This window comes from Branchiostoma floridae, chromosome 2, assembly GCF_000003815.2.
Source record: "Branchiostoma floridae strain S238N-H82 chromosome 2, Bfl_VNyyK, whole genome shotgun sequence".
NCBI classification, from domain to species: domain Eukaryota; kingdom Metazoa; phylum Chordata; class Leptocardii; order Amphioxiformes; family Branchiostomatidae; genus Branchiostoma; species Branchiostoma floridae.
Genome location: NC_049980.1, coordinates 15,267,057 through 15,282,303, shown reverse-complemented (window position 1 = coordinate 15,282,303; position 15,247 = coordinate 15,267,057). Strand labels below are relative to the sequence as shown.

Here is a 15,247-nt window from a genome sequence, read left to right as displayed (position 1 = left end):
TACAGAGCAAGGAACCATTTGCAGATTGGATGCGCGGATGGGCGGCGTAACCTGACAGAATGTCCTTCGGCCTCAATTTGAAGGGGTAAGACATTGCGACTGAATGGAGAATGGTGTACCTGTATCTCACATCATTGAGACTGTCTTGTCTGGGAAGATGCTAAACCTTATTTTTCCTGTGGTAGCCATACATGCACCACACCAAGCGCTACGCGCTGTTACGCTCTATCCGTGCGACAGTCGGCGTGGCATTCTCCTTGCCGCATCCACGCCTCGATTCGGTCATCCAACAGTCAAAATGACACATATACTCTTACCAAATGTTAAAGACAAACTTGGATGTTCTGTATACCAAAGATTACGTAAAAAAAGGATAAATTGAATCCTTGACACCCACACCCATACCAGCAGGATGATACAGCCTTGAACACAAAAATTGAAATTTGGGCACTTTTTTTTCGTGACCCACTGACGTAAGTAGCCCTGGTGCTCGTTTCATGAAATTATAATCATAAGGAGTTTGATACCACATGAAAGGAAATCACACACGCTTTCTATTGATATATCACATATTAAAATTGATGCAAAAACAGCGGAAATATGATCAGTCAAAGTTGATATTCCAAACTTTTTGTGCCGAGTTTACAAAGGGGCACCTAATCAATCAATAATTCTATCCCTTAACTTCAAAGGAAAGTCCAGAAAATAAGTTTCGACCATTACATATTTCTATTAGTGAATTTTTTTCTTCTATTTTTTTTCCAGTGTAATACTTGTACATAATGTGGACCACAAATGGCTACGCATATTCTGTCTGTAATCAAGCATATGCCTCTATCTTGAATGTTAGCAGGATTTATTCAGGATTGTTAGAATAGCTATACAAAGTTTTCTTAGAAAGTAATTGAGTATCCGCTTTTCATACGAGTATCGTGGTTCTGAAAACAAAATGTCAATCGAAATGTGGCTCAGTATCATCTTATCAATCAGAGGCTGTATTGAATAAATATTCTCTTTCAGAATTAGGGCGGCAAGGCAAACGACTTGAAATGGTAAACCAGTTAAGCTCACTGATTAACTAGTCTTTCACTGGTCGTGACACAGAAGGCAGATGCTATCTATAAATTACACTGTTGTTGTTACAATAGGTAAATTTGCAGAATATGCGTTACCCGGACGTTCGTCAGTCTCTACCAGACTGACTATGCTGGTTGTTAATATAACTTATAGGGAGAATAATCTGTCAGGGGAGTTTTGCTACCAGAGGAGTTTGCAGGAGGGGGACATTAACAACCTGTTTAGAAATAGCAATACTACTATATTACAGTAGAATATTGTTCATAACTGTCCATTGTCACTTGTATATCTACTATGTTTATACCATGTTCATGTACTTGCAATTAGCCCTCGGGCACGAACTTGCAAATAAACTTCTTCTATTAACCTTGGCGTGGACTGACTACCCAGGCAAATTTCCCGATTTGTTTGTCGATTTCTACTATCTCCGTACCCCCGTAGGACGGCCTGGTGGAGGCTACATTGGGAACACAACAACCTGCTATGTTGTTACAAATAGATCAATATCATCGACACGTGTATCTATGTTTTATATTAGCGCAGACGCCAATGCTGAGCCTGACAAGTTAGTTATCTGTTTATTACATTTGCAGACGTACATACAAAAGCTCTTGACACCATCATCAATAATGTCTGGTGTTGACATCACTTTTCTTCCAGATGAAGTCGTCAATTGTCATCGACCCTCCCACCCGGCGCCTGCTGAGATGCCCGCCCGCTCTCCTGTCATGTCAGCATGGCTTCTGTCCGTCCCTGTTTGTCATCGTCCATAGGATCCCAGAATAGACCCGATGTGCAAAAATAGCAGGACGGACACTGTGATGTCGCCGTGAGTACTGGGCAGGCGAGGTGGGCAGTGTGGATCGTATGCTAGCTCACAGTTTAAAATGGATACGACGAAAGTTTGCTCAGTGCATATTTACTCTAAACTCAGAGTACTCTAAACTCTGTGCTCTAAACTATAGTTGTACCCCTGAATCACATGGAATTTATTTTTCTGGGTGGCTTAAATTCTGTTCTAACACCTTGCTTCAAAATTATAATAAGAATATCTTATTCGGACTTACTTGTATACATAAAATTTACGTATATATCTATGTTTTGCGTTTTTGATCCGTTAAATGTGCCAAAGTTGGTGTGACATGTCGTTCAGATAAATCAGCTACTGAAGTGCCGCGTGCCTGAAAATCTGGTGTGTTACGCCGAAGGGTGGTTATACCAGCTATACAGAACTGTGCTAAGCATAATGCGGCTGATGTGTGCGTTTGTTTAGTATAGATCATTGCAACTATCATCACGCCTGACTAAAACCCTTATCTGAAAACGTAAGGTTATAATCAACCCAACTCCACCGATGATGAATACGATGTGAGATTACTGATATTAGCATGTCTAAAACCATTCGGGACGCTCTAACAAGGTACTCTAATGATGCCATGACACCAATGCGTAAATCAAACAAATATCAGCTTAAGTTGTCTTTTGATAAGACGTTCCATACCCTACGTCAAACTCGTGTGCTGGCCAGTTAACTCGTCTAAGAGGCACTGACCGCGATTGTATTTAGGACTCCTCATACCCGGGCTCAAAGGATAAACATAACAACAGTTACGAGTTTACCAGCGAGCGCATCTTGTATGTCATGGATAAAGATAGAATGGAGTAAGGCCCTCGCATGTCTGCCTAAGCTGCACTATGCAAGTAGTATGTATTCTATAGGAGGTCTGCTAAATGCTCATCTGTTAATCATAACTTAACATGAATCACATCAGACGAAGAGTGAACACGTCATACACTTTATTTTGCTTGTATATTTGGCCCACCTGGCTACCGTAATTGTGTAATGAAGTTTGCTGAAGCATTTGAAATATACCGCATCTAACATGGTTTTCTATGATGACACACACACACATAACCGCGGTAATAAATACGATGTTCTTAATATATTCAGGAAAATATGCTACCTTCTGCATAACAAAATACTAATATTTGCATTGGGTTTTCAGAGTTCAATCTGATAGAATTGTATAAAGGTGTTTTCCTTATGTATTCAACTGCAATTTTATGTATTTACTGTGACGTTAAGCATCTTAGGAAAGAAATTATTCGGGAAGATTACATAAAAGGAAACGAATCTATGTTGTGCACAGAGAAACATGCCGCGTCCTTGATCCGTGCTTTAGATCCCGCATCGCCTGTTCTAGAAGTAAGACTTGTATGTCTACTTTGCCTGTGGGCCGCACCTGCCGAGCACGGGATGGCCGACCCGGCGGCACACCAGCCCACTGGCGCACGGACAGATGAAGAACGGGCTCGGTCGCTTCATCGGGTACGGCAGGCTGGAGTAACGGCAAAACGTTTGTGTGAGACAATACCTATCATGTCTTCTTGTCACCATACAGTTCTAACAATAAGTAACCAGATGGAATACAACAGGGTGGGAAAGGTTTGGTCTAATTTAGACTTATCTGCTATATTCAATTGTCAGAAATGCCAAGGACTAGTCACGTAGCACATTATTTTATTTTACCAGCTTAGTAATTGTATTTGCGTACAGTCTATTTCTGATGGTGGGGAAATGACGTCAAAGTAATCATGAACAGGTACCATAATGAATGTACTTCGACGGAAAAGGGCGTAGATAATTATTTGCTCTTCTGTCAGGACCATTGAAGATGGGCTCTGTTGCTTTTTCCTCAAGTTTATCTTTACATTTACGGTTCTTATTAACCCCTTATTCATTGCACTTATTCATTATATTGCTGAAACCATTCCCCTTACTTGTTGCTCTCCAGAAAGCACACCTCGCCACCTTCTGTCGCTGGTTTGCACTGCGGTACGGGCGAGAAGAAGCTAACGCGGGGTGCACAACAGCTGCCGTACCCATTGGCGACGATGCAGTCCTGGTCGCTTGAACACAGCTGCAGTGATAAGGTGCAACGAACAAGCATTATAATTAGCTGGTCAATATCGCAGCTTTGAACGGCTAAGTTAGTAAAGAGTGCTATATCAACAAATTAAAGTAGCTACAAACAGTAAGCAAGAGATTCAGTGAAGATGAGTGAGGGATAGAGACAAGATAATGATAGGGGCAGTGACGTCTACTTATGAAACAGAAGACACAGAACCAACCTATCAGACAGATATCTCACCAAGAATATCCCTTAGATACAATTGGATACCGTATTATGGAAATATATCAACAAGGACGTTGTCCACCTAGAAAGGTAAGTCAGTAACACCTTCACAGTCTCCGTCTTTACAGTCTCAATCTGTAATTGAAGTCTGCAACATATTCACAAGCCACCCAATATCTCTCAAGACCAGTTCGCACACGTGTATACATGATGCCGTACGAGGATACGCTTAATGTGTCGACGTCCTAGAGATATTTCTATCAAGCACCTTTCACATCAATTTGTAAAAAAAACACGATCGCGAATCATTTTTTCATCGATGAATCGAATTTTCCAACTTTGCTCATTTTCTTCATCACGATTGAAGCCAATAATTGCATACAACATAGCTGAACGCTGAAATTTGAGGTTTTCTCAATATATTTCTATATTGCATGTATTCTAGTTTAGATTCTATGTAACCAACCTCCAAAGCGGCACTACTCTTCAGGACTGCAAGTGTTGCCATCAACAGGAAACTGAGGAAAGGTAGTCTCGTCATCCCGTGCCGCAAATTCGATTCTTAGGAGTCCACCAAGTCTGTTCCTCGCAGTAGTCTTGAGTAGCTTGTACTCCGTTCCGTGGTAGGAGTAATACTGGATGCCGGTCGAGAAGTCCGACAAATTTATTCCCAACGTTGCATGTCATGTCTTTTTTGCATAGTTTATCGATGACGTCATTTCCAGTCATTTCCTGGCACAAAGAAATTTATCTTAACGAAATCAACGTCACCGTTAACTTATTTAACACAAGTCCATATGGCAAGGTTGTAACATTGCATCCGTGTCTTTCATAGCCCCCCCCCCCTTTACTATGGCGGCGCCCTACCTGCGACCGAGCGATTTGAAAGATCGATCAACGAATTGTCATAGATAAAAAGACGCACCTCTGTACGCTGTGTGTTTTGTTGCCTTAAGTCATGCTTTAAAATTTTGCATGCCATTCCAATTATGAAATCAAGGGTTATTCAAATCCACGTCGCAGCGAGGTCGTCAAACGATTTCCGTCTAGTGGACTGCGCCATTAGTAGACATTACGATTCTACACTTCGCCGCTGTTATATAAAGTAAACCTTTGGTCGCGATCGGGTCGGTAAAACGTCCATCTTCGTTTTCATGGCTTTTATACTTGTCACCTGTTGTAGGAGCCAGCCACAAAACGCCTCCACAATGACGCAAGAAGTGTGATAAAACCCTTGTTTTTCACATACAGAAACTGGGTGCAATATGAGGCGAGCAAGATATGAACCCTTCATTCACTTACAGAATTAGATTCAGGTCCCGAGAGTGAAGTGACTCTACTGATATCGCTGAAGCAACGAGTCTCTCATTGGTCAGAAGGAGTAAGGGCAGAGTGTTTGATAACCTGCCAACAGAAGTTTGTGCGGCGCAAATTGAGTTCAGGCCAGTGACCGATTAAAGACGACTGAGGTTATACTTTGGAGTGGAATGACGCCATCGTTCCCCTCCCTCCGCTACAATCCTCCCATCTCGTAATTAGATTGTTGCGACGTACTTGCATGACTAGAGCATCTAACTATTCCACAAAGACAAGGTACAAAGGCAATGACATGAACTTCATTACTCATAAAGGGGAAACGTCTGCGCCTTTTAGGAGTATTAACAACTTGTGGCCGTCCTTTCATGGCCTTTAATGTGAAAGACGAATTTTTGTGACCGGCTGTAATTTTCTTTCTTTGAAAGCAAACTTTAGTTAGTTTCCTCCTACAATTATAGTACGGCCGTCATTTCGTGGCCTGTTGAACCGGCCGCGGTTTACTGCAAAGTGTTCAGGCTGGCGTCATTCATGAATTAGAGTCAAGCAGACTGGGCCTTATTGCTTTGCATACGTCTTGCAATTTGCTTTCCAGCGGATGGAAGTCCAAAAAGGGGACAGTAAGAAATAGAAGAAAGCTTGCTATCTGAAAACGGTTTTCAGTTTACAACTACGCACTGAAAGATCTTTTATTTCGACGATATGATACCAAGTTTAACCGACTTGAAGGCACTTAAGCTCTAATCGTAACCATAACGCTAGCTATTCTATCATTAACATATTGACTGATGTTGATAAACGAAATAAAAAGCAAATTTGAGATTAACCAATTGAAATTGCGTGATTACGAAGAATGTCATAAGTCCGCTAATGATATAAACCCGTCAAGTATACACATAGATCTAGAAACATGAAATATACAAAAGTGAAAGTCCTGAAGGTCTCTGTGTCTTTTACATCTGTTGCATGATTTCGAGAGATCTAAGACCCTGCATCTTGATGCGGTTAGGGGGTATCTTATGGCCGGATACTCAGCGTAGCTGGTTGGGAGATGGCTCGACAAACTGTTGGCAGGGATGGGTGGTGTCTGTTATCGCCCTCCCGACGTCATGTGAATACGCCTCGTGCCTGTGTCTCCAGGGCTGGCAGTTGGTCAGAGGGGATACAGATAATTCTACTGCAATTTTTCCTGAACTTTCTCGAGCTCGTCTGACAAACCGTGAGAGTTATGTGGAGTCCGCATATTGACTACATGTATATGTTGCCCATGGTCTGGCCTCATATACACTAGACATGTTCCTGGTGAGTATGGCCATCTACACACTATCTTCGGACGTAACACCAGGGGTGAAATCGCCAGGGAAGCCTTTGCAGTTTTATTTTTGCCAGATAACATGACCAAACAGTAGCTCTAACACCATGAGGCAAGTGGTAGTTACGAAACTACACTGCCTGGTTTAAATAGCAAATAGTGATGTAATGATCATACACAACTGTTGAACATATACTACTACTACTTTGCATCAGCTCCAACTAAAAAAAATTAATTTTCCTGAAAAAGTCACATCGTGTATACTAGAGTTCGGCGACCTCATACCTCCATAAAATATTCAGAGCTTTTGTAGATTTTATGCAAATGATTTGGAAATTTACATCATTTATGCAGTGATCTTCATCATTGACTAACTTACATATGTCACAACTATAAAATTCCCGACATCTATCATTAAGCAGTTTTGCCATTGTTGCACTTTTATTCAAATTAGTTCCTCATTTGCATATTTGGCATCTGTTAATGTTCCATCTATCATAAATCTATTGATGTTATGGAGAACAATGAAATTATATAATTTCCTCATTAATTATGCAAATGAAGTCATCAGTTTCAAAATTAAACATTAGGGGGCTCAAAAACACACCAAGTATGAAACCAATCCATCCACCCATTCACAGCATCTTGTTCACAGGCACACACAAAGGCAAGTGAAAATACAACAAGAATAATTTATGAGATAGCTTCATTCTGAGCTTTCAATTAAAAGGACTGACTTTTGTAAAAAAATTATCATATGTTTGAAAGTAATACAAAATTTTGTTGCTTTGCAAAAAAACTGATTTATGTCAATGGTTTTAATCAATTATTAAGTTCATACTATGATAAAATGTGGCAGAAAAAGCATGTAAAGCACCTTCAGCAATCTCTTTGTTGGAAATGCAAGGGTTGGGTGGGTTGGTCTGCTAGGGTGTCATTGCCCGAAAGGAAGGTTCAAGTACCATATGGGAGTATCGTATGGTAATCCATCAAGAGGTTCTTAAGTTATGTTGACAAAAAAAAACCAGACAGCAGACACATAAACACAGACACCAAAAACAATACCTCCATTTTCATGTAGGTAAATACACAAATGTATAACCTTCATGAACATTTCCAGGAGGTAATGAAGATGTCAGATAACAGAACAAACATACCAATCCAAGTAGTGCAAATGACATGACACCAGCAACTAAGCTTCTTCAACATTTATTGAAATGTTCTTTGCACTTACATGATTCCGCATCTCTCTCTCTGATGTCTACAGAACAGGCATACATGAATATGTAGTCAAACTATAGCCAACTTCAGGTATACTTGAGAAGATAACATTCTTTGAACAATGCTGGCTAAGTTTACTTACTGAGTTAGACTAAGTCTGTCAATTTTTTTAAGTGAAGGGTCAACCTCTTTCATTTCATAGTTCAACATTTCAGCAAGCACCAATTTCTACAAAAAAGGGCAAGGGTATGGTAGTCTCACTGTCTTTTTGAGGCCATGGGGACTGTGTCTAGGGCATGGTAACACTGGTGGCATGTTACATGGTTTGAACCCAGGACCTCTAGCTTCTGGGCCAAACACCATAACCATTCAGCCAACTTGACACCACTGAAGTTTCCACAAGTTGTAAAAATTTGTGATCTTTTAATGTGGCTATAATAATTTGTTTCATTCATTCCCACACGAAATGATGTAGCCTGCCTTAAAACATGTAGCACTCAATACACAGAATACATATCAATAAATGTGAAGAAATATCGTGATCATGTAATATTAAATGTACTGATATTTGTGGATTAGAACATTAAAGGACTGCTACATTTCTAAAACTCGAACTCAAACTCGAAATACTGTGGATCAAAGTAGTGCACCCGGACATAACCATCCTCTCCACCAGAGCTGTAGCTGTAGAAAACATGGGTAAGGCATTCGTCAGTGTATGTTTGATTGAAACATGGCACAAGTAGTATATTTTGTTTCAAAACACTGGGAGTATATGCACTTTTCAGCATTGGAAACTGAAGCTGTGCTCCTAATTTCTGACAAAGATGGGTGCAGCCATACAACTAGATATTTGTGCATGTTACTTTAATTCTACTACATTGGTACTCGGCACAGGTTATTCTTGTCATTTTACAAAAAAGTTGGCTTTTTCTTCTCTCCCCTTGCTTTTCTGACATGTTTATCCACAGTGCATCAAATGTGATGGTTGAGGATGTTTAAGGCTTCCAAAAAATGGGATCCTTTTGGAACTACTGTCAACATGTTTTTAAAAATATATTCATGTAGTAGTATCAGACAATTGGCTCAGAACCGTCAGACAGTGGAAGAGAAATAAGCGATTCTGTCAAATATTCCAGTGAGTCCAGTTTTTTGAGTCATCAAACAGATTGAATGCTACATAAAGCAATTTACCAACTCACATGAACATTTAAGCTCACACTGTCATAGTCATACTGTGACATTTTCAAATACTAAGATGTTACTGTTATCAGTTCTTACCTTTTGCCATCTGGGTGGAATGCCACGCTGTTGATTGGACCAAAATGGCCTTTGACCCGACCAAATTCTTCTTCAAAGATGAGATGGAAGAAGCGTGCATCGAACTTGCCAATACGGGTGGATGTGGTGGTAACCTGCATAGCCTCCTGACCACCTCCCAAAACAACCTGGGGTACAAAAACATGGCAAATCCCAATACAGTCAGTCTTTCAGATAACTTCTGTTCTGCAATGCACTATTCTATTATAATTAGAAAAAAAATAAATAATAGAAAAAGAAAGGACCTATCTATAGTGTCTTTGTCTAGAGCACTGTACCAAGTTTGTTGCAAATTTTTGGTTAACATGCCCATTAAGGTTAGACCTCAAGGTAATATGATATGCCAAATAAGATATAATTTTAGAAACAGTCAGATGTTTCAGGTATTGTTCGCATCCACTAACTTTACATCCTAAAGACGACCTCGGAAATGTATCAAGGCCAATGTACTTTACAGACTCAAATGTGAAGAACCCAACTGTAACAACACCAACATTGGCGACACCAGCTGGCTGCTAAAAGAAAGGCACAAAGAACATTGCAAACCCAGCACTAACAGCAATTAGACTATCTAAAATTTATCCTGAACACTTTTAAATATCAATTCATAGAGTTCAGGTATAAAACCTGTTTTCTACCAGATCTCCTCGGTGTCACTGACAAAAGGTACTGGATGTTACATTTCCAAAATCATGTCCAGTTGCTTGAGTAACAGCTTTTGGTGAGTCAAGCTTTTCTTTACCACTATGCATGTGAGGAAACACTTGACGTCTTTACTCACATGTATCATAAAAAGTCATACTATTCTATTTCCGTATTCTGCTACAGTCCATCTTTCATTCTTGACTGATCATAACACCATGATTGTAACTCACATGGTCCATTCGTGGTGACATGGCAGCAGAGTTGACTGGTCTCTCTGTCTTGTATGTCTTGAGATGATCAAGGGAGTCAGCATCAAACAACTGGAAACAAACATTGAAGTTATAAATAAAATACATACAAACATTTTTTTTAAAGAGTTCAGGACAGTAACAATCAAAAGACCTTCATAGTTTTGTAAATCAGCAGCACAATACACATTTGTGACAACATAAGGCTTAGCAAAGTACTTCTCAGTCAGAGTATACTGACAATCATTTGTGGAAGACTAACAAAGAGAGAATTCATATATGTATGCTAACTCCTCATTTGAAGGTGCCTTTTTTTCACACTTTTAAGTTAAAACTGCACACTTGTTTTAGATGCCATCATGGTTTTGCATACATTTTTTCTTTCCCATTTCAATAAAATGTCCTCCCATTCAATCTTTTCTGTAAATCATCATCGTCTGTGCATTAGCTATCAGCTAAAGAAATAGCTTGGATGACAAGTTGTAGAAATGCTGCTATTGTCTAAATGCTGACCATGGCATTGGTGTCCTTCGATGCGCTGACAAACATGGTGCGGTCCTTGTTCAGCTGGATGTCGTTGATTTGCTTGCTGTGGATCTTTACGTTCCTTACTCTCTCCCCTGACTGTACAACAACAGAGAAGACAATCAGACATATTTTAATACTCATCCAGCAACTTCATTCAATCATTTGCTACACAAAAGGTTTCCTCAAGATTACTGGTTACAATTTTCTTCTTAAACAGAACAAGTTAAACAGCAGAACCAGAGATAATAGTAACAATATTAACAAAACATCACTATGGATATCAGTATCACAGTGGAAATATCAACCTATGTCAGTGTACTAGGGACAAACAGTGTGCTTTTAGTACATTGTGCTCTGACCTTGACATCAAACTGACTGAACTCGCCGCTCTCGTGACCTGTGATGATGTACTCATCCAAACCTCCCCAGACAGCCGATGTGACTTTTGGGCCCTCGATCGGGATGCTCAGCAGTGGGGCATTGTTTGCTGCGAAAAATGTAAGGGTGACAACAGCTCTTAACCATCTTTGTTCTGTATCCTTATCCAACAACTATTCATACTTCCCAAGAGCAAAGTGCAGCCACCTTCATTCTTAAAAATTTTGCAAAATAAAATAACATTACAAAGCAAATTACTCCAAACTCAGGCAATTAGATTATATCAGCAGCATCAGTGTCCACAAAACAGGTGTACAATCAAGAACATAACATGTGAAAATACAAGCAAGATTAGTGAAAATATAGTAACAAGATATATGTTGAGTAGTAATAGAACTACTTACAATTGACATGTGATGACAACAGAAGTAGTTACAATGACAATTAATTATGAAAAAAGATTAGTATTGGGTAAATACAGCACTGTTACAGCATAATTTTATTGCTGGTTCTAGAGACAAAGTTTATCCTATGAAGATTAAAAAGTAGCATTGTCAGAATAAGCATATACACAGTAAAACCTACATAGTACCATACTTCAATGACAACATACAAGATATCATGTTGTACCCACCTAGCTGTTCCCCTGCTCTGATGTCATAGATGTCTAATGTTGGGTTGTACCCCATCTGTCTGTCAGTACAGAACATGATCATGTCTCCGCTGTAGGAAAACCCACACGTTCTCACAGCATTGTTGGTATCCCACTGGAACAGCTGTTTTCCTGAAACAAGAAAGATTGGACAAGATTCATGATTGTCGCTACTGATCTGGATGCATGTCTGTAATCACTATGAATTAAAGTAATGTGCCATCTGTCCTTATTGGACAAATCTGTTTGTTAATACCAGGTTTATACAGGTAATATTTTCATGCTTGAGTCTTTTTGTAAACATTCTACTCAGACATTTATGTAGGTTGAGAACATATTGGTCACATTCAGGGAAATTGAGGGAATAAAGTTAACAAAAAGATTTGAAACACACAAACAAAACAATAACAAACCAAAGACTCATCAAGGTTCTAACTGTGCATGACTTGTAAGTAGCAATCTTGGTATCATGTCAAAGTTGAAGGTCTTTGAAACATAACATTAAAAGTTAGGGGCCTTCACCTTTGCCATTGCATCATGATGTGCAGATGGAACCATGAACAGGTTTATCCCCATGAATACTATAACAGGGGACTGTCCATGGTTGTTTTTACTTTGCGATGAAGAGGTAAACATGAGATCCAAACAGAAAACCCTGCATGGCAGTTTCAACTGCAAAATTAAAACCAGTCCAGATATTCCTGATCCCTACAGACAGTTCCCTATTTACACTATGTTACAGTGCTCTACACCAGTACCTGTCTCACAGTCCCAGAGCCTGGCACTGTTGTCTGCTGCTGCGGTGAGAACCTTGGTGGTCTGCCAGTCAATGTCCAGCGCCCATACGGCCCCGTTGTGCCCGTTGTAGGTGCCCAGTCTCTCCCCGTTGATGGAGTACCACACGCAGGGCTTGGTGTCCTTGGCACAGGAGAACAGCAGGTCCCCCTCCCGGTTGTACCTGATCTGGGTGATGGCACGGGTGTGCCCTTGGAGCATGAGAGGTTTCTGTGGAATCAAACATGCAAAATATGGATGTAAGCAAAGATTCCAAAGAAGATCATCAAACGCATTTATCTGCAGCTATCAAAAAGTGTGGTTCAATTCTGGTGAGAGTGGACCACACCTTACATTCCCAGTCTTACACAGCTTGTACGGGCTGTTCAGGGGAACTAACAAAAGAACACACTATCGCAGTGGTTTATTTTGTGGTTGAAGGGAAAAAAATGATTTCACAGTGGAAAACAGATATTCATGGTATAATAATTTCACAGTCTTACCGTAGACTTAAGTAAAAGGTCATGGCAACAAGAAAACCATCACAAACATAATTTTTCAATATGAATGATAATTAAATTTCAGTAATCCGCATATCACCACTGCTGGTGACTGATCTTTAGCTCTACTTGATGGGCAAAGAAGAAAGATGATCATCGGATCTATTTGTTGTTGTTTTTGTCCTCGTTTACCGTCTATTATTTCGCTAGACGTGGCCTCTTGAAAGCAAATTGCTCTCCTTCATAATTTACTTTTTGGGGGCCACAACCTCACTGACTGTCACTAGCAACTTGATTACACTTGACTACGAAGCAGGAAGTCCTTGATATACAGGCTAATGTTTCTCTTTTATTCATGACACATTGTCATTTATCTCTTAAACGTGTACTGATAACGTTATATAACTGTGAACAAAACCTTTTCACACATTTCAGGAAAGAAACAATTTTGAACACTGCCCCCCTCCCCCCTGAGGATGCCATGCTTCCCATCTAGCATCTGGTCATACAATATGTGCCAAGTTATCAGTATTATCAACGTAACGACACAACAGAATGACTTCTATGGTGGCGGCCAGATATTGAACTTTCGTTTGATATCAAGCATGCCATTTATAAGGTCTGAAATGTATACAAAATGGTAAAAAGAAAGCCTCACCATGTTGCGAAATGATTTTTCCCGGTCCTTTCCACGCAGTGACGAAATGTTACCCGTACGTGTGCGGTTTGGGAACCAATCAGGGAATGGAATTTAGATACTTAAACCAATCAGCATGGAGTACTCGTAACCTACAGAATAGTCAATAATAGCATCTAGACGCACATTTTTAAAACGAAAATTGATAATGTAGCCCTTACAAAAAAATTGACAGACAACTTGTTTCGTATATACATCAATTTATTTTTTAAAAATTTAATCATATCCATCTCTGGCAGAAAATGTATATCTAATGTTAATTACTGTACTTTTCTACTTCCAGTTGACCTGTGACCTTTACAGACCTCTGGTGAAATGGTGACAGTCACAAGACAATAAATTGTTTTCTGCTATCTACAGGACAAAACTCTGCTCTTTGCTGGTCCGTACACATCATGACGAGCCTGGGTGAGTCTGTGTACTATCAAGATATAGGGCATGATTCATAAGAATGTTTCAGTGTGATAAAACGTCTTATGTGTCTGTGGGGGGCAATTTTATATCATAGTAAAGGACAACAACAACTGATCAACAACATGCATAAGGAAGAGATGTACGTGCATTTCATCACGATCTACAACTGGTCTGGAGTTCACAAGTCAGTAGGCTGAAGAAGATATTGAGCAATTTATATATGGATATTTATAAATTATATGAATTGTACTAGCAACATGATGATGACTAGCTAGTGAAACAACCAGAGGGGCGAGTAGAACAGAAAGAAACAACATCCCGACTCCCGGGATTCGAACCCGCGCGACCCCGGAAAAACGGATCATAAATCCAACGTCCAAACCACAACACCAAAAGCTCTAGAGCCGTTGGTGTGGCCAGTTTGGCAGCGCTTAAACCCCACTGTTACACTACTCCCCCTATTCTTTTCAAGATTCGTCCTCGAATCTCCGAGTTCGATATCCCTGTGTGGCACATCTCTAGCCTGTTACTCACAGGGTCGGTGTGGGAACCAGTGAAACAACCCGAGGGGCGAGTAGAACAGAAAGAAACAACATCCCGACTCCCGGGATTCGAACCCGCGCCGACCCCGGAAAAACGGATCATAAATCCAACGTCCAAACCACAACACCAAAAGCTCTAGAGCCGTTGGTGTGGCCAGTTTGGCAGCGCTTAAACCCCACTGTTACACTAGTATGAGGCATATGCATGGCTGGGTATCTACATACTTTTCAGTGACTGAGTGAGCGTTATTTTTTTAAACATTTGTAATTGTAGTTGGTTGCTCTGATTTATAGATTAAATTTTCTTGAGCAATTCTTTGCTTTAATCTAAATCTTAGCATGTTATTTTTTTTATCGCAAATTGAACGAATATACAAGAGTAGTGGGCTCTTTTCTCAGCTCAGGAACACTAGTGCTGAAGTGGTCGTCAACACAGCAACTCCAGTGGAAGTCCAGTGCTAAGAAAATCTCAGCACTGGAAGTCCAGT

The 15,247-nt window shown here is 40.1% G+C and overlaps 3 protein-coding genes across 4 annotated transcripts in view; 1 reads left to right on the top strand and 2 right to left on the bottom strand.

The window, feature by feature from the left end:
• Positions 1–2,869: 2,869 nt before the first annotated feature.
• On the bottom strand, positions 2,870–5,041 carry LOC118410235 (prokineticin Bm8-c-like). Its single transcript, XM_035811796.1, has 3 exons — positions 4,681–5,041; positions 3,859–3,998; positions 2,870–3,416 (listed from the first exon to the last, which is right to left on the bottom strand). The coding sequence occupies exons 1-3, from the start codon at positions 4,753–4,755 to the stop codon at positions 3,299–3,301; spliced, it is 333 nt and encodes a 110-aa protein (XP_035667689.1). The 5' UTR covers positions 4,756–5,041; the 3' UTR covers positions 2,870–3,298.
• Positions 5,042–8,033: 2,992 nt separating this feature from the next.
• On the bottom strand, positions 8,034–13,922 carry LOC118409441 (eukaryotic translation initiation factor 3 subunit I-like). Its single transcript, XM_035810472.1, has 8 exons — positions 13,765–13,922; positions 12,591–12,837; positions 11,815–11,964; positions 11,162–11,289; positions 10,788–10,898; positions 10,257–10,346; positions 9,343–9,509; positions 8,034–8,745 (listed from the first exon to the last, which is right to left on the bottom strand). The coding sequence occupies exons 1-8, from the start codon at positions 13,765–13,767 to the stop codon at positions 8,664–8,666; spliced, it is 978 nt and encodes a 325-aa protein (XP_035666365.1). The 5' UTR covers positions 13,768–13,922; the 3' UTR covers positions 8,034–8,663.
• A 115-nt stretch (positions 13,923–14,037) lies between these two features.
• LOC118409440 (transmembrane protein 234-like) overlaps positions 14,038–15,247 on the top strand; it is a 7,731-nt gene continuing 6,521 nt past the window's right edge. Inside the window, exon 1 of one of the 2 annotated variants that reach the window (XM_035810471.1) lies at positions 14,038–14,211. In XM_035810471.1, coding sequence (XP_035666364.1) covers positions 14,199–14,211 — 13 coding nt within the window. In that variant the 5' untranslated portion in view covers positions 14,038–14,198. The remainder of the gene's footprint in view (positions 14,212–15,247) is intronic. The other variant, XM_035810470.1, reaches the window with a different exon arrangement.

Excerpts from the sequence above, each read along its gene's own strand:
- LOC118410235 (XM_035811796.1), bottom strand. The coding sequence starts at position 4,755 with ATGACGAGACTACCTTTCCTCAGTTTCCTGTTGATGGCAACACTTGCA. Across the intron at positions 3,999-4,680 it reads AGAGTAGTGCCGCTTTGGAG|CTGTGTTCAAGCGACCAGGA; the intron begins GTTGGTTACATA and ends TTATCACTGCAG. Across the intron at positions 3,417-3,858 it reads TGCTTTCTGGAGAGCAACAA|CCTGCCGTACCCGATGAAGC; the intron begins GTAAGGGGAATG and ends CCGTTACTCCAG.
- LOC118409441 (XM_035810472.1), bottom strand. Across the intron at positions 11,290-11,814 it reads CAGAGCAGGGGAACAGCTAG|CAAACAATGCCCCACTGCTG; the intron begins GTGGGTACAACA and ends CATTTTTCGCAG. Across the intron at positions 9,510-10,256 it reads TGTCACCACGAATGGACCAT|GTTGTTTTGGGAGGTGGTCA; the intron begins GTGAGTTACAAT and ends TTTGTACCCCAG.